The sequence below is a fragment of the Haliotis asinina genome, chromosome 11 (genome assembly GCF_037392515.1).
Source record: "Haliotis asinina isolate JCU_RB_2024 chromosome 11, JCU_Hal_asi_v2, whole genome shotgun sequence".
Classification (NCBI taxonomy): Eukaryota; Metazoa; Mollusca; class Gastropoda; order Lepetellida; family Haliotidae; genus Haliotis; species Haliotis asinina.
Window position 1 is genome coordinate 41,926,611 of NC_090290.1, and position 22,827 is coordinate 41,949,437.

At 38.7% G+C, this 22,827-nt stretch overlaps 1 protein-coding gene across 1 annotated transcript in view; it reads right to left on the bottom strand.

Moving 5' to 3' along the window:
* Positions 1 to 22,827, bottom strand: part of LOC137256263 (sodium- and chloride-dependent glycine transporter 1-like) — a 40,888-nt gene that overhangs the window by 13,275 nt on the left and 4,786 nt on the right. The window contains exons 3-5 of the mRNA XM_067793993.1: positions 10,751 to 11,072; positions 10,340 to 10,472; positions 10,076 to 10,210 (exon numbers count right to left, since the gene is read on the bottom strand). Of these exons, the coding sequence (XP_067650094.1) occupies positions 10,076 to 10,210; positions 10,340 to 10,472; positions 10,751 to 11,072 (590 nt within the window). The remainder of the gene's footprint in view (positions 1 to 10,075; positions 10,211 to 10,339; positions 10,473 to 10,750; positions 11,073 to 22,827) is intronic.

Here is a 22,827-nt window from a genome sequence, read left to right on the forward strand (position 1 = left end):
CAACGGCAAGAATTCAATGTCCTGTGCACAGACACAGCAACCTCGATATTGCTGTCTCCGTGCACACTCAACCAGAAGCGAGCCACTACGGAGACGGGTGACGTTCTTTACCTCACCACAAATTCCACAGATTCCAGCTTTTGAAATTGCGAATGGATTGAGTTTGATCGGTAGACAGTCCTTAGACTCAGTCACTAAAATTCGAGCCCAAGAATCAACATTCACAGAAATAGTTTCAGGTGTACAATCTGTTTAAAACCAGACGTCTCTTTTTTCTATAGCGAGATGAACCAGGTTGTTGGGAAGACCTCATGAAAGGAAAAGTATTCAGTACCCCTGCTCCCTACCTACCATGGAGTGTCGACAAGGACGGTGTCAAATAGCACCGGATCTCCAAGATGCCAACACCAGGGATATAGGGATGTTATACTCCAGCAATTATGACGCAAATAGCAATACTTGTATACCAAATTAAATACCAGGGTGGTTCTGCCCGTGAAAAGTAACTGGACACATACTGAATTTGGAGGTCAATATTGCCAGATTGGCCCATGGGCCACCGTTGTCTGGCATAGGACTAAAGTAATTTAGGCAATTCAAAGTAGTCAATAATTTATTTTACAAGATCAAATTATCCAAGGCCCCAAAAATAAGAACATGTGCAAATAATATATCTACCATGCACAGTGCTTGGCGTGACGAGCCGATTGATAGAACCGGGACATTATTACCCTCCGTCTAGGTGAAGTAAGGGTCGAAGGGGTGTCTTGAGCAAAGAAAACGCGGTTACAGGCTCCCAGTGCCTTCAACCCCCCAGACTCCCGTCCTCCACCGACAAAGGGCCGCAACCCACGACAAACTGGTTGGTGGACCAAATATGCCCCCGGATCCACACGGGGGTGTTGGCGAGCTCTTAGCGTTACCCACCACGAGGAGGTGGCTCGCCACGGGCGCCGTAACCAGTATAGGGTTCTATAAATTGTAATTTATCAATCCCACTTCTTCTGCACTAGATCACGAATATACGATCTAATGGTTGCTGTGTAATCGGAATATGGAATGAGAAATGGTGTGACAGATTTGTTGAGTCCTTCCTTAACTCAAAACCAGTGGTTATTTAAGGGGTGTTCTAATCTGCAACAGTTAACACAGTTTATTCAGCATGTGTATACATCTATCCAAATTAATACTAATAGTGTTGTTTCTTTTATGATCCCCCCGGCATGTAATGCGGGGGAATATAGTCGACACCTCGTCCTTCAGTTCGTAATCACTTTCGTTTCCGGAGCAGAAACCGTTCAACATCTTTAGACCCAACTTGATAGATATAATAACCTATGGTTGAGCCTAATTCTATTTACAGATTTATGGCATTTTTAGCAGAACTGAAAAACCGTTCAATATTATTCTGCAAAACGTAGTAGATATATCAGTCAATACCTAAAGTGTTTCCTTTTGCTATTTAATGGTTTTTGGGATTTATTATTTTCTCGGTTTCCTTTATAAACGTTTCGGACATAGTCTGAAAAGTGAGAGTTGTGTTTCGTTTCCGGAGCATACCTCAGAAACCGTTCAATATTTGTCTGCAACACTTGGTAGATACATCAATTAGAACCTTAAGTGGTGCCTTTTGTTATATGCAGGTTTTAGTAATTTATCATTTTCTCGGTTTCCTTGGAAACGTTTCGGACGTCTTCTGAAAATGGAGGGATGGGCTTCGTTTCCGGAGCAGAACTCATAAACTGTTCAGTATTTTCTGCAAAACTTGGTAGATATGTGTGGCAGACCCCAAAGAGGTACATTTTGCTATGCACATGTTTTTGTGATCTATCAGTGTGATTTATCCTCGTGATGGGTGCTGGGTGACGCTAACGGCCGTTCACCCCCGTTGTGGACCAGTGGATATTTGGTCCACCAACCCGTTTGCCGTGCCCTGTGTCGGTGGTGGAAGGGTTCCTGGTGCTTGAGGGCAATGGGGGCCTGCAACCGTGTTCCTGTTGCCTAATACACCACTTCGGTCATGACTTCACCTAGACGGGTGGTTGAATGGGCCCGGCTCAACCAGCTGGCTGGTCACGCCAAGGCCTGAGCATTACATCATGTAATGTTGAAAATTTGAAAATTGTATCTTTTTAAGTCTTGGCGAATTTTTTTTACCTTTTTTATGTCAACTATACACTTTCACGTTTTTGCCTAGAGTCGTATGCCCAGAAGGCGGTGGCTCATGGGCCAATCTGGTGAAATGATTACACTTTAATGTTTCTGCTGGAGTATATCATCCGGGTATCCTTGGTGCTGCAAGCTGGAGATTCGTTTGTTTTAAGCATTGTCCTTGTGATACTCCGTGGTGGGTGGGGAGCCCGGATGATGAAACAATTATAAGCTCACTATGGCTTACCAAACTCCCTCGAAAAAGACCAAACGACAGCTTGACAATGACAATGAAGAGAATGAATCCACTGTAACAGACAACTGGCCACGTTTCCTTGTTCTTGACACTGTTGACAAGACTCCACTCAACTTGGATCCTTTTATTATTTCTAAGGAATATATAGCATTGCAGGCGACGTTGAAAACAGCATGCCTCCAACCTATCGACACTGCAAACACTGGCTGGCATTCCTGTATCAGTCACTGCCCACAGAACCTTGAACACTTCTAAAGGCATCATAAGAGACAGAGACCGTTTGTTAGCTGACATGTCAGAGCTGGACATTGTGTCCGAAATGAAAGATCAAGGTGTGACATATGTCAGACGATTTACTACCCGGAAAAACAACTAACTGATGAACACAAACACATGCCCTCTTTCATTCTCATCGACAAGTCTGTTAAAGTTGGTTACTGTAATATCGCAGTTACAGTCTCCATCCCAAATCCTTTGAGGTGTTTTCGATGCCAAAAATATGGTCCTGGAGTTATCACCTGTGCACAGCCAGTGACACGTGCTCAATGTAACGGAAGACTGCACTAGCACTTTCAAAAAATGCACAAACTGTTCAGGCAATCATTCATCTTTTTCCAAAGAATGTAAAATATGGGAAAAGCAAATGGAAATATAGAAAGTAAAATTCGCTCAAAACGTTAGCTTTGCTGATGCTAAAGGGATTGTGGAATCAAAATTGCCTAATGCAACTTACGCATCAGTCGTCAGATTACCTTCTGAAACCATGCCTAAAGTATCCACTTCAATGATTGTGTGTCAAACAGACCTGACTTGGGTTAAAACTGATAACCCAAAACGTTTCACGCCTGAACAAACTACTCAGACTTCAGCAACAAATGAGAACGCCCGTGTCACAATTGTCACAATCTACAGAACAGACTCCTTCTGAAACAAATTCAAAGTCTAAAAGTACTATTAAACCGAGAACAGATAATGGGGGGGGAAAGACTGGTAGACCACCCAAGGGTTCAGAAAATCGCATAAAATTGTTCAATAAATATGGTCCACTCGAGGACATGGATGTGTCAGAAAACATCCACCACAGGGCACATAGTTTGTCGCCCTCCAAGAAAGCGAGGGGTAGATCCCCAATCAATCAACCAAAAAGATAATGTCTTCCAAACATATAGTACAATGGAACTGTAGAAGACTGAAGACTAATTATAATGAGTTACATCTATTTTTCCAAGATCTGGCATAATCATCGTTCTGTCTGCAGGAAACGCATCTGAAACTGACATATACTTATAATTTACATCAGTACGATGCATATCATTATTTCTCACCGTCGGGTGATAGGGCCACTGGTGGATCCTCAATCCTAGTTAAGGAGAATGTTATCCACAGCCATGTACCACTTACAAATAATCTTCAAGCAGTTGCAGTGAGACTTACACTTTATGTTGTCCTTACATTATGCTCACTGTATGTTCCACTTTCTTCAACACTTCACCTGACTGATCTCCAAGCTCTCTGTGATCAACTTCCGAAACCATCCATTATATATAATGGGTGATCTTAATGGCCACAGTTCACTCTAGGGTGGTACAAATACTAACACTAAAGGTAAAATGTTGGAAGATTTGATCTCAAATAATGACCTGTGTATTTTTAATGATGCTGCATTTGTCTACATCCTGGAACCGGCACCTACTCTTCTCTAGATTTCTCTTGCAGACTCTAATCTACTTCATGAATGTGATTGGTTCGTTCACAACGCTCTCTGTGGAGGTGATCACTTTCCAACGATATTATCTGCATCTTCTGCGACTGATTCTTCATCTTATACAAGATCGATTTTTTTCCAAGGCGGACTGGTCCTTATTTCAAACTCAGTTTAAACTAGACCTGAATCTTTCAGTGATATTGCTGATCTACTCAGGTATTTTCTGGCGTTTTAAATGTAATAGCTGATGAGTGCATACCAAGATCCTCTACACCTCCACATGTACGAAAGTCATGGTTTACGACAGACTGTAAAAATGCTAGAAAAGCAAGGGCAAAGGCAGAGAAATATTTCCACCATCACCTAACTGGCCATAACTGAAACAGATTTCAAATACTGAATGCAAAGGCGCGTCGTACCTTTAAACAAAGGAAGCGACAATCTTGGAGGAACTATATCTCCAAAATTAATTCACGCACGACTATATCTAAAGTATGGAACATGGTTCAAAGAATTAAAGGCAAAGGTTCACAATCTGCCGTTCACCATCTCAAAGTTGGTGATAATTTAATTACTGACAAATGTCAATTGCAATTAAATTGGCGAAACTCTTGCCAAAAAGTCTTCACCGGCAAATTACATCCATGAGTTTCAGAGATATCAGGAACAACAGGAGAAGACAAGACTTAAATCTGAATCAGATAACGGTGAAGACCGTAATAAACTGTTTTCATTACATGAGCTATATACTGCTCTTGAGCAAGCTCTTGACACAGCAGCTGGTGATGACAATATTCATTATCAGCGGCTGAAACACTTGCCTGAACCATGTCTGGTCACACTTTTAGATATATTTGACAAAATATGGACATCTGGAAACTTTTCTCCTTCATTGCGTGATGCCATCTTAATCCCTATACCCAAACCTGGTAAGGATCATACTGATCCTTCCAATTACTGTGTCTGTAAAACCACGGAGCGAATGGTAAATAACAGATTAATTTGGTATCTGAAAACAAACCAAATAACCTCATTACAAACATTCAATGCGGTTTTCGGAAGAATAGAAGTACCACTGATAATTTAGTACGTTTAGAATCCTTTGCCAAAAATGCTATGGTAAATAAACAATATGCAGTATCGATATTCTTTCACCTTGAGAAAGAGTACGATATCTCCTGGAAGCATGATATTTTAAAGGATTTACTTTTGGGTTTAGAGATCGTTTACCTCATTTTATATCACAGTTTTTAACCGACAGACAGTTTCAAGTCCGAGTGGGTTCAAACCTGTCTGGCCATTACAATCAGGATCAGGGTGTTCCACAAGGCAGTATTTTGTTCCTCACTTTAGTTAGTATTATATGATCAACAGTTTATCCAAGGTTTTAAACGATTCCATTGACGGGTCACTTTTTTGGGATGATTTTAATATCTGTTCTCGCGGTACAAGTATGCATACTATTGAACAGCAAATACAGTTGTTTTCAAATAAAATAAATAAATGGTGCCTTGAAAACGGCCTTACATTTACTCAAACAAAAACTCATTGTATACACGTTTGTAGAAAATATAAGCCGCATAAGGACCCTGAACTATATTTAAATGGCACTCCCATCAAAGGTGTAAAGGAGGCCAAGTTCTTTGGTTTAATTTTCGATTCTCATTTAACCTTTTTACCGCACATTAAATCTCTTAAAGCTAGATTTGTTGAAAGTTGTTTCCAACTCAAAGTTGGGACGGGATCAAACTACCTTTTTTATACCTTCATCGATCACTGGTCCGTTCAAAACTCGATTATGGCTCCATCGTATATGGTGGAGCCTGCAAAAGCAACCTTAAACTTCTTGATTCTGTCCACCATCAAGGCGTAAGACTTTGTCTTGGGTCTCTCCGAACTTCACCTATTCACAGTCTCTACCTTGAGGCCGACGAACCATCTCTTACACAACGTCGTATAACATTGTCCTTACAATACATTACTGAATTATATTCTGATGAATCTACCCTGCCTATAACTGTGTGTTCAATCCGCTTTATGAGCATTTGTATAAAAACTCTTTTCTTGTTCCGCCTCTAGGTCACAGAATTAAACCATGTATTTCTTCCTCGGCATTGAGCTGGAAAGTATGTCGCCTTCCCATCTTCTTTCTTCTCATCATTGGCGATTGATCAGGCCACAAGTTGACCTAACATTAACATCATTTACAAAATCAGAAACAAATTACCTAGAATATCATCAATCAAAAAACAAATATAACAATTACAAATCCTTATTCACAGATGGGTGTAAGGACGGTCGCGCAGTAGCTTGTGCCACGGTCATTGGACCCAGAACAATATCTTCTAGACTACCGGCCGCGGATAGCAGCTCTATTTTCACAACGGAAGCTAACGCCATATTAACGGCTCTTAAATATATTCAAAGACACCTTAAACATAAACAATTATACATTATCTATTCGGATTCTCTCTCTTGTCTTTAGGCGATTAAAAATTTATGATGTAAACATCCACTTTTAATATAAATTATTGAACTGTATAATGATCTTGCTACTGGCCAGTACGACATCGTCTTTTGTTTGTCATCCAGCCACGTAGGCACTTCTGGTAACACAATGGCCGATCTTGCTGCCAAGGCAAGCACTCAGCAGATCTGTGGCGCCCCTTCATATTCAATACTCTGATTACAAAGCTAGCATTAGAACTTACATCCATGATCTGATGCAGAACAAGTCAACACCCAGGTAGGTATACAAGAATTACATGAAATAAAAGGTATATTGGTTACACCTACTTGGGTTGTCAGTCCTGATTTGAAGAGGCTATTTTACGAAGATGTCGTATTGGCCACATGCGATAATACACATAAATATTTGCTTAAATGTGAGGATCCTCCGTTTTGTATCCCTTGTGATGAAAGAATCACAGTCAAGCATATCCTGATCAGTATTTTAATCCACGAACTATGAAGGAAGATTCTAGCAATATTAGTCCTCGTTTAATTATTTCATTTTAAAGGAATTAGATTTGATAACTGAATTATAAATAGATAAGTATTTTATAATTGGAAGATTAAATTAGTAACTCAAATAGTTAGTGGCTGTACCCTCAAAGGGGGTTGAAGTACTGTAACATAATTGTTCTCCTGGGGGGTTACTTACGTCCCAAAACATTTAAGTAAATTTAAGTTTTCCAGGTTTTTAATCGAAGAGTAAGTGTTATTTTACTGTATGGCTAGATTTGTTTAAATTGCTAACCCCTGAAGGGATGATGTAAATCCAACTAGGGTCCATGTAGGACGCAAATGTACTGTAAGTCCCCATGGTCCTTAGTATGGTGATCTACCTTCAGTTGTTGACAACCTATAGCTCATGTTTATATTGCGCTGTCATCTAAACATACATTGTTTTAGGTCTAATCACTAGTTTTACATTCTATTCTGTGATACACTAGTTAGTTTTACTGTCCTACGTTGACAGGGTTTTACAATGTATGTGCTATTAGTTTATTTGTATTTTTATGATTAATCACGATATAATTAAGTTTGTATTGTGTTCATTAAAATTGTGGCAATCTGATTGGTTAACTGGGAACATTTCTTTTGAGTTCATTTCCTAATGAATCTGAAAAAATAAGCCACGCCCACCTAACCGGACTTCTTTCGGACCTGAGGAATGTCGAGGAATACCTTTACACAGCGAGTGAATTCGCTTGCACTCGGGTACCTTAATGAACTTTGGGTAAACATTGAAGTGATACATTGTGATTAACATAAACAAACAACACAAAATTATCTGTGAACGTTAATAACGTTGCAACGCCTCGACAAGAGCATGCGCACGTTGGAACATCAGTTCATGGCATCGCAATCCCAGTCACATCACATCCTCTTTCTACTTGCGCAAATACTACAATCTCAGTTCCACTAACTTCATATCATCGGGCTTCATTTCCAATTCTCACTTTTCAAACTGTCTCTTTCAGTTCGCAGGTAGTAATTCAAACATTTGAACTAAAAACTTTGCCGATACCGGGACGCGTCACGTTGAGTTGTTCCACCCTGATTCGCCGACCGATGTTAGCTTGGTTGACTGACGGCTGTTTGGTGGTGCTGTATGCTGATTGGCTAATGGTTTGGTAGGCGTGTCATTTTATGTAAATGAGTCACCTGAGTCATGTCACGCCATTATCGAATTCTTACACCGAAAATTTTAATCGGTGGTAACAAAGACATCTGTTTCGATGAATGTGATTATGTTTAAAGAAAATATTGTTGAAAAGGTATAGTATTTGTTGCTGAATTTAATTATAAGGATTGACTGTGTATTTCTTTCGTTGCATTGAAGTATGAAACTAAAAACCAATGTGCAAACTGTATGAATCCGCTAAAAACCAACGTGCATACTTTTGTAAGAATCCGCTACGCGGATTCATACAGTTTGCGCATTGGTTTTTAGTTTCATACTTCAATGCAACGAAAGAAATACATTGGTGTTTAGTTTCATACTTTAATGCAACGAATGAAATACACAGTCAATCCTTAAATGGTTGCAATATTGCCGATTTGACGTTACATAATTACTCACTCACTCACTCACTATCATTTTCTCGGTTTCCATGGAAACGTTTAGGACTTCGTCTCAAAATCGAGGGATGGGATTCGTTTCCGGAGCAGAACTCAAGAACTGTTTAGTTTTTTTTTCTGCAATACTTGGTACATATATCATTCAGAACCGAAAGTGGTGCCTTTTGCTATGTACAGTTTTTTTGTGATTTATGATTTTCTTGGTTTTCATGGAGACGTTTCGGACTTAGTCTCAAATTGACAGATGTGTTTCGTTTCTGGTGCAGACATCAAAAACTTCCTAATATCTGCCAGCAGTACTTGGCAGATATGTCTACCAGATCCCAAAGTGGTACGTTTTGCTATTTACAGCTTTTTGTGATTTATCATGTTCTCGGGTTCCATGGAATTAATTCGGACTTTGTCTGAATATGAAGGGATGGGCGTAGTTTCCGGACCATAACTCAAAAACTTCTGAATGTCTTTCGGCAAACCTTGGCAGAGATGTGTGGCATACTCCAAAGTGGAGCCTTTGGCTATTTACATGTACAGCCTTTTGTGATTCATCATTTTCTGTGTTTCTATGGAAACAATTCGGACTTTGAGGACTGGAGGAAAGGGCCTCGTTTCCAGAGCACAACTCGAAAACTACTTAATATCTTTCAACAGATCTTGACAGATATATATGACACATCTGGAAGTGGTGCCTTATGCTGTATACACATATATGGCATTCATTTGTTTTCATGATTTCCATGGAAACAATTCAAACTTAGCCTAAAAAAACATTAAATAACTGTCAGAGGATTTGTCCTTCCAAATACGTGGGGGCCGGGGGGATATGTCATCTTCTGATGACTCTTAACTATGCGATTCCAACTGACGATGAAATTACCTATGATTACCTATGAAGTCACATTAATGTGTTAGGTGCAAATAGGCTTTTTACTGGTCCACTTCGTCCTAAAACTATGAAACCAGCCAACCAACATCGTATGGCCAAATATGGCTCAAAATCGACACTAACGACATCATCGTGAAATCAAAGATGTCTCTTGAAATATATACCTATCAACACAATCGTTATGACATATTGTGCTGACACATTGTTTGTAGTTATGAAAACTGCTAGTACGCGATCCACAATTCAATAATAACAGCTCCTCAAACAACCCTTTCGCAATATTTTGCTAGTTGTATCGATGAAAATAGAATAACGTGTAGTTTTAATGAATTGGCGATGTGTTGTGTACATTGCATATATCAAAGTAAATAAACAGCTGTTCTCAAATCTATATGTAGCGTTAACTACCTTCGCTAACCGAAATGCTTAAAATAGTAAAAGGGCGTGAATGATCCCTCTACCAATAAAGTGTTTCATCGGACCTTTACGTCACCTTTGGATCCAGCAACCTCTCAAAATGTGGGTTCATGTAGTAATATATCCCCTCAGCTGAACCCGGAAGTAAGCAGCCCCGGATGAGGAACATAGTGATGATGATATATGGAACGCCGACGGTAATGTACACCACCTGTTGTCACAGAAACACATTATGGAAATATTTTAGAAAGCAGAAGCGCGTGTATGCACTATGAAAGGAACAATCATTATTATGAACAATGTCACAAACGACAAACACTCCGTCGTTGATCGTCTTTACCTTTCCTGAAACCTTGATCCCACGAAACAGACACAAGAACGCCAGGATGTATGTGATAGCAAGACATCCAACCAGAGGCCACCGCATACTGCCGAGATGTTCCAGACCGTCGCTAATCTGTAAGACCCTTAACCTGTTCAAAATAAAGGTATTGTACGGGTACATCAATGCTCATCACAGTTTACATGTCATACGATATTTGGCTGGGGGGTGAGGAACAACCTTCCAGATGTAATGACATGGAATAGTTTGTAATTTGTAAACATATTGTGATTATTAAACATAAACACGAAGTTACATCTTGAGATAAATAGAGCGCATAATGGCTGAAGACTGTATTTTACTTTCATGAAATATTTACAACGCTTTCAATAAATAACACCCAGAGAACACATTTGCATCCGATCTTACGTCCAGAATTCTTCTGCCGATGTGATTGCGATTGAGTGCATAGTCCCATTAGTCAAGGCAGAACGATTCGCCGTGGCAGAGGAGTCGTGAAGCATATCCACGGTTCTGGCAACGGTGGTGGAAACATTTGTAGAGTTAACAGGCGCGTCATCGCCGACGTTGATAAACGTTACACACGCCGGTGTGTTCCATGGGTTGTCACAGTTACTCCAGGGAATGTTGGAAGAGAATGAGTAGTAGAAGTAGTAGAATAACCAGGCAAACAGGGCAGAGTAGTAGGTGCTGTAGAATAGGCCGATAAGGACGCTCCCTATTCCCATACCTGGAGGCAAAACAGTATATTAGGTCATAAACACTGGACTCAGTTTGTATATTCGTCCCTGTACATTTCCATACTGAATATTTTCAATTCGGTGTATGTATATAGATATAGATATTGTTTTTGTCAGTGAATAGCTTTCGATGTAGTTTAATCAGTATATACTGTTGAAAAAGCAGCTGAACGTAAACTTTTTATTTAGGTAGGAAGCATATGCATTAGCAAGCTTTTTCAAAGATAGACATCTCATGAACGCGCCAAAATAATGCATGGGATCCACAACGCAGAGGCCCATATACGTATGGGGTGTCATACTTCCATTAACCACCTTCCAGAAGGTCGATAAATCACTGTAGACTAATTTGGACAAACATTTTGCTTCACATCGTTGTTAGTTTGTTCCTAGTCCTCTTTTTGTTTAAAAATAAAAACTCATACACATGAATTTCTCACGTCATACACATCATTCAAGAATGATTTCTGTACAAAAAACTATTGAAATAAGGAAGTGCAAGTGCAATTTATTTGTATCAAGTTAAATTAACTCACGGCAATGTATCCTTTGTTTTCCTGCTTGGATTGTAAAACAAACAAACACTTCCGACCACTCAGTTGCTAAAATGTATGTCAAAGTACGTATATCTATACTAACTTCCTTACCTATTTCTCCCTTTATAACAGAAATACACCTTTTCGTTTTCACTAGAGTCACTGTCGCTTTCAGTTTACAGAAGTAATAGTGTATTATATGCAGTTTCATTCAATATGAACTAATATCCAATATAGGTGTGTGATAATCACCAAGTCTTGACATACTTTGTGTGTTTACGATTACGTGCCTGACTCTGAGGGTATGGGTCCGAATCCCAGAGTGGACTCCACCCAACAAAAATAGTAGTTTCTGTACTTTACCAAGAACATATAATCTTAACTATAACATATGTTGTTACATTTCACCACTTTGTAAATGACATTGTGTAATCACCAATTATGTTGCCATGTTTTGGATTCGAAAGCTAAAGTTGTTACATCGTAAATTTGTTGCTTTTTCATTGCGTCATGCCTTCTGATGCAAACAAAAATGCCACTTGAGTTATCGAATACTAGGAACAAGTCACAATGTGGAAATTCAACTTAGGCCGTGGTAGATGCACTAGGTTATTTGTAGAGAGTGTTAAAATTTAACGTCACCTCGGCAATATTTCAGCTATATAGTGACGAGAAATGTTTTGCATGCTCAATAAATAAAACTTGTCATTAATAATCTGTCAATGTAAGGCTGAAAAAATGACAAGAGTATCACTGATGGTGTCCAAATCTAGCATGCAAAGTTTTATCTATGAAGACAATACAATATAAATAGAAGCTCCATGTCGCAAACAACTGAAAGTAGATTACCATACTAGAGACCATGGGGGTTTACCGTACATTTATTTCCTGTATTCCTGTACTGGATTTAGACCAACCCTTCACTTGTTTGCAGTGTACACAAATCTCGCTATACATTAAATAGTAAGAGAACGATAGTGAGTGAGATTAGCCAAACATTAAATTTATATATATATATATACCATGTCTCGTGTGTCTAAAATTTCATCGAAACGTGTGGAACTCAAATACCTTCTTATGGACAATTATGCTACTTTACTACAAGTTATCTATAATCACTTCTAATAAATAAGAGGCATATATACATCAACATTTATGGATGTTCACGCAATTTCCTTTGAAACTAATTTTGAAATGATAATTAAATTATGAAAAAGGCCCTTATTTGTTTTCACACTGAACTATCAATCCAGTCTCCTCTTTACCTTTACCTTTACCTCAATACTACTGCAACATCGGCAAATGGAGCATAAATGACCACCTAACATCTTGACTGACCAACCTGTCACCCGTTTATTCACGCGTACTTGGATGTTCCACTCCATCTGTTTCAGATCACGGATGTAATAATGAGTTACATTGTATCGTCACATAGGCAATATTTTGGCCATATCGTGACGAGAACGATTAATTACAAAAACAGATATTAAATAATGGCACATTATAAAACCTGTCCGGATGTAATAGGGATATCGGATACGACGTGGTGTCACAGCCATTGTGTTCTCAGAGATTCGAACATGGTTGGGTAGCCTAAGAGGACAATGTCGCACTGGCCAGTATCAAGATCATTATCCAGTTCAGTCATGAATGAGGATGTTTACAGGATAAACCAAATAGCCTGAATCCACGAGACGGAGTCCGAAAAAACATACACTGTCTATATTTGGGATGTTGATTGTTGGCTGACGATACCAGTGCGGTGATCAAGAGATTGCTCTGGGCCCAATGACAGTAACATAACCACCAGCGCGACCATCCTTAGATCCACATGTAAGTATTATATTTACTCTTTGATTTATCACATTCTTGTTTATATTGTAAAACCTTCTGATTATTAAAATTTTGTCAGTGTTTGGTCAATCTTTGACCTCACTGTTTGTCAAATAGGAGAAAAATTACAAACGGGAATACGATATATTTTCTTGCACATTGCCAGGAGCCGGGAGGAAAGGAATTATTTTAGTGAGAGCTGTGTAAATTGTGTGGACTATTGCAAAGATACTTCGGACAGACAGACAGACAGAGAGATATTTGTTCAGTATTAAATCCACTGGCCCAAAATACATTTACATTCTGCGCACTGTACACACTTCATTATAAAACCATGAAATAATTATACAGATTACTTATTACTGCTGTCACAAATTTGATGGACCTTATATAAATACAAGGATAGTCTTGAGCTGATACAAATGAAGGACGGTACTAGGATCAGAATTACATGCAGATATAGCCAGTATATTGTGCCGCAACTGATGATTTTGTTTACAGATTAGTAGTATAATGGGTTTTTTTTATTCTCAATATAATACTTCTCTTGTCTTAATCAATACTCACAAAACCCATAAGGATAATGCCACAGGGACTTGTATCGCTTAGAAACGGTGTTCGAAAGGCATATAGGTGTATAGACCCTACCCTAGTACTATATCAAAGGAAAGGGATGTAACAAAGATACCATCCCCTCCCCGATCAAAGGTATAGGTCACCGCGTAAAATAGTTTTACGGCCCCGTCGATTCCAACGGGTCGAAAGCCAGATGATGTCCCTACAAGAAGAGCCATAAATGGTCACAATCGGATCATTATGTAATCATCGAAAACAGCTAGCTCTGCAATTTCACGCCCAAATCATGGATCACCCAATTCGGCGAAAACTCACCTTTTAAATTCGTTTATTAATTCCAGCCACGTTGACAGCACCAGCCTTGGGCTGGATTCGATCGGCTGCGGAATTCCGTGGGTCGGAAAACTTATTGCAGCATCTACGTCAGTTTCTCGACAGTAAGCAAACATTTTCACCAAAATCGCCGGCAATCCTACTCACTTGGCCATATGTGACTTTGACATTCAAGTGACCTGAGCAGATCCGCAGAAACAGACTCAGGCCATCCGTTTGGTGGAAAATAATATATATAGTGGGTTTTCTTTTCTGTTTGCTTATGAACGCGAAATATGAACTTGGCAATATTTCTTACAGTTTGAATAATGTACGGCACAGTAAATTGGTAAGAATATTTTTGAGGTGAAATAGTTATAAACATAATTTCCCACTCATAAATCAATATCAGAAGCATTTTTATATATTTTATGCTGCAGACCAACTATTCACGTCGTTTCTAGAAAAGTTATACATATGGAATGTCAAACTTAAAGTTATTATAAACAAATAAATTTTAATCAAACAAGTAATTTACAAATAATCTGGGTTTTTTTTCACATATCTAAAACGAAAATTGTTATTGATTGTAACATATTTATATATATATATACTTAACATTAGTTTAGTTCACTGTTTGGAACTTTCAAGGCTAGTTTTATTTACTTAACAACTTCTGAAATATGTTTGCTGATGATTCGTGGACAAGTTCCTGTGAAAACATTTGTCAAGTGTAAGTAGGAGCTATCTGGTTCACAAATGACAAATTACAATATACTTCAATACACAGGTCTTTTCCCAAATTAGTGTAAAAATTACAAAATGACAAACAAAGGTATTTCAATTAAATAAAGTTTTATTGTTTAAATAGTAGATGTGTATGAAACATCAACTATATTCTTTGAAGAATAATGACCAAAAATGTGCACAGCACTTCTAACGTGGGTAAATCAATGCCATTTAACAATCTCTTTCACAAAATATTGTCCATGTATCCAACATAAAGAAGAACGATGTGCATATACATATTTCATAATAACAAGAGCCATAACAGAATTATAACACAAATAAGCCTACATTGACAGTTTGTAAAACTTTGCTATATTTTCTGTTGTTCATGTTATACAAACTGTTTGTGCATACATTTTCTAAATGGCATGGTTTGTTTGAGCACAAAACCTGTCCACGACATCTTTCTTGCTTGTGGCTTCTTCAGTTTTAGAGCACACATTCTTCTGCAAATCAGTTAATGTGTAAAGAGGTTTGCAGGACCAACATGGATTCCTCCACTCCATAACTCTGTTGATTTTCATCATCCATGTCTTCTTCATCCGCGTCAACAATCTCATCGTAGGCCTCACTGAGATCTATATCATCAGATGGGTCAAATGCAGTTGTCAGCCCATCAGCAATCGGAGTCATTTCATCTGCCTCACTGGTGCTGAAATCAAACAAAACAAGTGTTAAAGTCAGAGGAAGATAAAACAATGTAATATTTGTATGAGGATACTTGTACTGCAATATTACTCAAGAGTAAATACCGCTACAAACATGATGTCAAAATGTTAGTAGAATAGGCCCATGCTTGCCAAAAATGACTATTTACCTTTCATGTTGACAACATTCTTTGTCATCAAGAAGTGGATGTGTGTCCCTCTCATAGAATTAGAATAGTATTTCCTCTTGGGGGATGACAACACGCTGGTCAAAATTAATAAGTCTAAGCCCCTCGATGGACTTGCTCGACCAATGGCAACACCAAACTGTCCTGCTCGAAAAATCCCTTCACAATCAATCTGCAACCTGTAAACAGGCAAGGAAAACATTTGTATTCTGGTTTGTCAAATATCCACAAGAACCCTCCGACCTTTAAAACCCTTTTTGATAGAGCATATAAAGGACACAAAAAAATATAGATCCATCACTTGTATTTAATATCCTTACAGTCTTCCCCCATCAAAGTAGCACAAACAAGAAACATTATTCAAAGGGCAAACCCAAGTTATCCAGTGCATGTACCTTTAGTTTACTGAAACTTTCTGATAGAAACTGCTTGAGATAGGCAATGCAAACCACAGAACGCTAAATACCCCCACTACTTCATAAGTAAGAGTATAACAATATACCCCCTACTCTGCCCCTGTCAGTGGTGAAGAGTAATAATATAAACAGAAAATGAAAACAGCCATTTCTCAGGTTTATTTTATTACAAGTGATAATAATCATTCTATTAATTTCAATGATTAATTCTTCTCACCTGTCAGTTATTAATAGTCATTCCTTGAGACTTATGCACAGTCAAAGCATAACACAGTGTAAGGGAAATCTGCAATCTTTTCGCAACATCAGTCTTCAAACTTGGATCATAAACTGAAAGCTCAAAATCCATTATATGAAATGCATTGTGGTTCCATCAACCTTGAAAGTGACATTTATAGTTGTTTGTGGTCATTTGTGATTCTTTTTGCATCTGATATTGCCATATCAAAATTCATAAAATAATTCACATATGATATAATCAACATATATTTTCATATTTACAACAGGTTACTACAGAGCTTACAGGCTGATAGCAAAAAGACTATTCAAGTAGAGAAGCTGTTTCAACATTATGACTTAGAATGTTTGGAGGGAGGCACCAAACCATGCTCATCAAACATATTTTGTAGACTACATAAGACATTGTTTCCTACAATGAAATGTATAAGGCCTCGAACTGGTACAAGCAAAAGAATCAATCAAGGCATTTCATTGCAAGACCAACCTATACATAAACTTGATGAAGAAAAGGACTTTGATATAGACATTATTATCAAAAACATTCCTTCAGATTTTAGACAATGTGAGGGCGATGTGTCCATTAGATTTGTCAGAATTGCATTTGATTCTGACTATTGTGCCAATGGAAATGCTGTACAAAAGGAAATTCTTTTCCAACCTAAAATCTGGCAATTACACGTTTCAATTACCTATGTGGATTTAAGCTCTCATTTCATCAACAATGCTTTCATATGCTCTCCACAAAATGTGAACCTTGTGTGTGATATAGTGCGGAAAATACAATTATGTGTGGGAGTTCTAAAGGGAAAACTGAAGCAAAAAGGTAAACAGAATGTTGTTGAAAGGACACATAGACATGAACAATTTATCAGGAAATCTATTATGTCACCCAACTGCAAAAGGATAATAACGTTCATGTTAACAACAAAGTATTGTCGAATATGCAGAAACATTGCATTGATTCCTAAGGCCAATAAAAAAGACAGTGAAACAAGGAAACACTGGAACAAGGTGAATCATGGGGCAAGCATTTCTGCAACTAACAAATACTTAAGGAAGCTTATGCCCAATGCCACTGATGCTGTCATTGCAGTTGTATCCAGTCAAATACTAAATTCAACAAAGAAAGATGCCAGAAATAACAGATGGCCAAAGTCAGTTCTCCAGACATGCCTAACTATTTGGACTCGGAGCCCGGGGAGTTACAGAGACTTGAGGGAAAGTGGCATGCTGTCTTTGCCCTCAGAATCCCTACTACTCCTGTGTACGAACTCAGTAGAACAAGCAACTGGGTTCTCAGATGATATATTTCACTGGATGTACAATGAGGCCAAACGTTTGAAACTACCAGAGTCAAGAAAATGAGGAGGGATACTCACCGACGAGATGTCGATTCAACCTGATGTACAGATGGTACGTAAAGGTAGAGTTTGTGGGATTTGTAGAGGGGCATTCAGTATCTAACCATCCAAGAACCATCCAAACAGGAAAAACAACACAGGTATTAGCAACACATGTTTTCAGATGATGTTTTTGGGCATCAGTGGTTTTCGTTTTCCGTTTGCCCACTTTCCTGTCACTGCAGCCAATGGACCTGAAATTCACTGTATGTTTCACAGAGCTGTTCATGAACTAGCTATGTGGGATTTCGGAGTGCTGTTTGTTTGTATGGATTGAGCTGGGGCAAATACGTCGTTCATGAGAATGAATGTGGACCGCGAAAATTCAGTGTTCTCCGTTCCATCTGAAAGCAACATGAACCAAACTCTCCACTTCATCATGGACTTTTCGCACTGTGTCAAGAAAATCCGGAATAACATAATGAAAAGCCAAAAACAGCAAGATCCGGACACTTGTGTTACCTTCAGGATATGAGATTTTCTGGTCTTTCTGGCAGGAAGCCTACAGATGAGACAATTGTAACCCAATTCAGTTCCATCGGAAGCTGACAGAGGACCATATGAATCCTGACACAGCTCAGAAGATGAGAAACCATTTTGCTGAGGATGTTCTTGATAAGAACATGCTGGAACTGTTCTTACACTACATAGTAGCCTTGGGGTCAGAGAGGGAAAAACTAAATGGAGTCATCGAGCTATTGAAGCAGACAAGTTCATTCATTGCTAACTTCAGGGACACTAGGCCCATCACTCACATTGGTGACAAGAGACTGACCGACAATCAGCAAGTGTTGCGGTGGTTCAGGTACTGGGAAAAGAATACAACCGGCATCCCATCAGAGAAGAACAAACAACTGATGTCAGTACACTGCAGGGAAGACCTCACTGCCTGTATCAAAGGATTTGATAGAATGGTCAAAGATTATCTTTCACACAATAGTGGATGTGGGGTAAAACCGTCATGTGTCAATAGTGACCCTATTGAAAACTTTTTTTTTCAGCAAAGAGGAGTACAAAATGGCAACGCCACCAATCCAAACTATTTCACGTACCAGAGAACCAATTACAGTATTATTCTTGGACAACCTCTTGTGTCAAAGAAAAGTAACTGCCATGGTCAGAGAACTGCTGCCGAACTATTTACCTTAGGAACAAATGGATCACTCTGACACAAGAAGATAAAACTATCTGAAACAGAATGATGTAAGCTTTGCAATTCATTGAGTACAAATACAGATAACCATGTGCTATCTGATGTGATTTGATATCATTGATTGACTCATCTGCAGCCAAACACCTGTGTTGTCACTCTACCTTTTAGTGAATTTGAATTGTGAAACTGTCAGGACTTTACCTCCAAATGTGTGATTCTCTATTCTTGCTGATCTGTGCTTTACATCCACGATACGTAGGCCCCAAAATATTTTAAGTCAAATTTGATCTTCCATTTTTCCTTAGTATTTCAGTCATTTTAATTTGTGGCTAATCTTGCATACAATCACCAGCAGCTGAGGGGATGATATAAATCCAGCTAGGGACCATGCAGGTAGCAGAAGCACTGTAAGTCCCCGTGGCCCCTAGTATGGTGATCTACCTTCAGTTGTTGGTGATCTATATAGCCTGTTTTTATATTGTAGTGTCTGAATAGGGATAATAATTTTAACTTCTCACGCTAGTTTTATTTCTTATTGCGATATTCTAGTTGTTTTACTGTCCGTCGTCGACAGGTTTTTATCATATACACAGATTCCTTTTTAAGACTACTCTCGTCACGATATGGCTGCAATACTGCCGATGTGACGTTAAATATTAACTCACTCACTCACTTTAAATCCACATCTACAAAGTCTTCACCAATCTGACAAACTCTGCCCATACTGCCATTCACAAGATCATCCGTCAAGTTACGCAGAAGCATCACTTGACATCCATCTTTAAGCCACAAACATTTTGGAGCTTGAAGTCTGTCAAGGTATTTTTTCTCTCCCCATTCATCACTATGGAAAGTCTTCAATGCTCCTAAAAATAACATATCAGATGTGAGAAACAAAACCTATTAAAACAGACAAACATTGGTATGTTAATACAAAAAACTTTTGAAGATGAAAATGATACACGCTTTAAGCATATTATATAGTTTGATCATAACAATAATTTTGTTCAAACACATCCCTTCTTGTTCTGTTTACTGAACATGTAATGTTAGCTGCTCATCCATTGACTATTCAAGTAAGCAATTTGTTGAAAATGATAAGCTATGGGCTTTGCACACTTGTGCATCTTATAATAATTATTTGCAATGTATGAATATACCAGATGTTTGGTATCTATACTGTGAAACCAACTCTACATCAGCATAGTAGAATGACTTGCTCCCGAGTATAAAAATCAACTCAAGGCATGATGTCTTCATACATTATTATGATGTGAAGAAATGAGTCCTGCTATGATGTAAGCATTTGGTATAATGGGTACAGTATTTGTGTTCACAATGTCATCTTGGCCTGCAGTAGGTCTGTCATGACTTTCTAGGAAGTCTATGGTGTGTTGTGTCAAGTGCCCCATACTTGTGTCTCTGACAGCACTGATGAGTTTTTTCAGGTTCCTTTTGGCGAACAACTTCATTCAGGATCACATGGTGAGGAAGTGCGTCATAGCATTCTGTGCAAAAGAGAACACCTGATATTGAACTAGTGTATGATTACCAGGTACGTATCTAAACTTTATATGATCTCTCTTGAGAAAACTCAAACAAGAAACATTGATATCTTTAAATTTCATATACTTTGTTTTGTGTCATACATCATCATAACAGCAATGACATCTAAAGATTTAAGTGTGTTTTACTCAGAACTGGAAAGGAATCATTTACCTATCAACTTCCAAGTCACCCCGATAATAGCCTCATAGGGACACCTAAGTTGGCCAACACATTCTTCATGTCCCTTCTTTACTTGAAAGTTTATTAGGACATGAGTGTTATGTTATCTGCCTAGCTTCAATAAAAATCAGTAGATGTAAGTTTACTTTCCACAGAAAAATGCTTCTGTGATGGTAAGACTATACATGAACTTCAGTGTTTTCATCCCCTGTCACGTGCTGTGGTTGGTTCGTCATGACAATGTTTAGTGGTCGGCGAGTTATTGCTTAGTTATTGACAATCATCAATGGCATGATAATTTTACAAAACTAGGAAACCAATCACGCCTCCACAAATACGATTAAATTAAAAAGTCTCAAAGTCTCACATAACGTAAGTGAAACTACGACGATTCGAGTACGTACCTCATTGGCAGTGCAAGCTACGACTGTCGTGCAAGTGACAGCTACAATCATTCCATCTCTCTCCAACGATAATTGTATTTTATTCACGGCAAAGCTCTTCCCTACACCAGCCTGACCAAGAATGGCTAAATTGTGGCCTGAAGTAGCGATTCTCAAAGCTTCTTGTTGCGTTGAGTGTCATCTTGACCGGTCTTCGCCCATGTGCGATTTGTTTATCTCGATGAGTTATCTCCCTTGTCCACCAATCGGATGGCCTGAGTCTATTTGTGCGGATCTGCTCAGGTCTCTTGAATGTCAAGGTCACTTATGGCCGACAAGTGAGTAGGATTGCCGGCGATTTTGGTGAAAATGCTTGCTTACTGTCGAAAAAAGGACATGTAGATGTTGCAATAAGTTTTCCGACCCACGGAATCCTATCGAATCCAAGCCAGTGCTGGTGCTGTCAACGTGGCTGGAATTAGTAAACGAATTTATAAGGTGAATTTTCACCGTATTGGGTGATCCATGATTTTGGCGTGAATTTGCAGAGGTAGCTGTTTTCGATGATTCGTGGCGTATAACTTATTACGTAATGATCCGATTGTGACCATTTATGGCTCTTCTTGTAGGGAAATCACCTGGCTTTTGATCCGTTGGCCTCGACGGGGCCTTAAAAAATATGTTACGCAGTGACCTGTACCTTTGATCGAGGAGGGGGTGTTTTCTTCGTTACATCCCTTTCCTTTGATATAGTACTATGGTAGGGTCTATACACCTATATGTCTTTCGAACGCCGTTTCTAAGCGATACAAGTCCCTGTGGATAATTCACCACGGCGATGTTTTAAAGAGAGCTCACAGGAGAAGTGCAGAATGATCCAAGACAAAGTTTGAGACTTTGATGTTTGATTGGAGCTAACATTTCTGTAACACGCTCCAACATAAAGAATTGAGAAAAAATCCACTTTTGAACATGCTCGATACAGCTGAAGGAGATTTTTTGTCCCTCCCCACTTTGAGGCTACTTTCGGAAAATCAAGGGCCGTCTGGCGCTAATTTAATGAGGGGTCGAAATGCCATATGATCATTAAAATTCAGCCTAAGAAATTGGTTTCTTTACCACTGAAATGGGTGTGTTGTATAAATATAAGTCTGGATCCTATTTTTAATTAATTTTATTTCAACTAAATTAGAGTTGCCTTTCTATAGCATGCATATTTCCCCACGATAAGAAAATAACATCATCCACAAAAATGGGACACATCAATCAAATCATTAGTACCTTTGAAAGACTGTCGATTTTGATAGTAAATAAGGAAACAGAGAAAATATTGCCTTCAGTGACCCGCCGATCCTGGCTGCAATCGTCGCAAAGGGTATAAACCCACCGTTGCTTGAACCGTCTGTCTTCAAAAAATTGGGATCTAACTTGAAGTAAAAGGACCCCTCAAACCAAAATCATGGTGCTCTTTCAAAATGCCATGCCTCCATGTCAAATGGTAAGCGTTTTCATAATCGCAATAAAGGACAAAACCTGTTGTATAT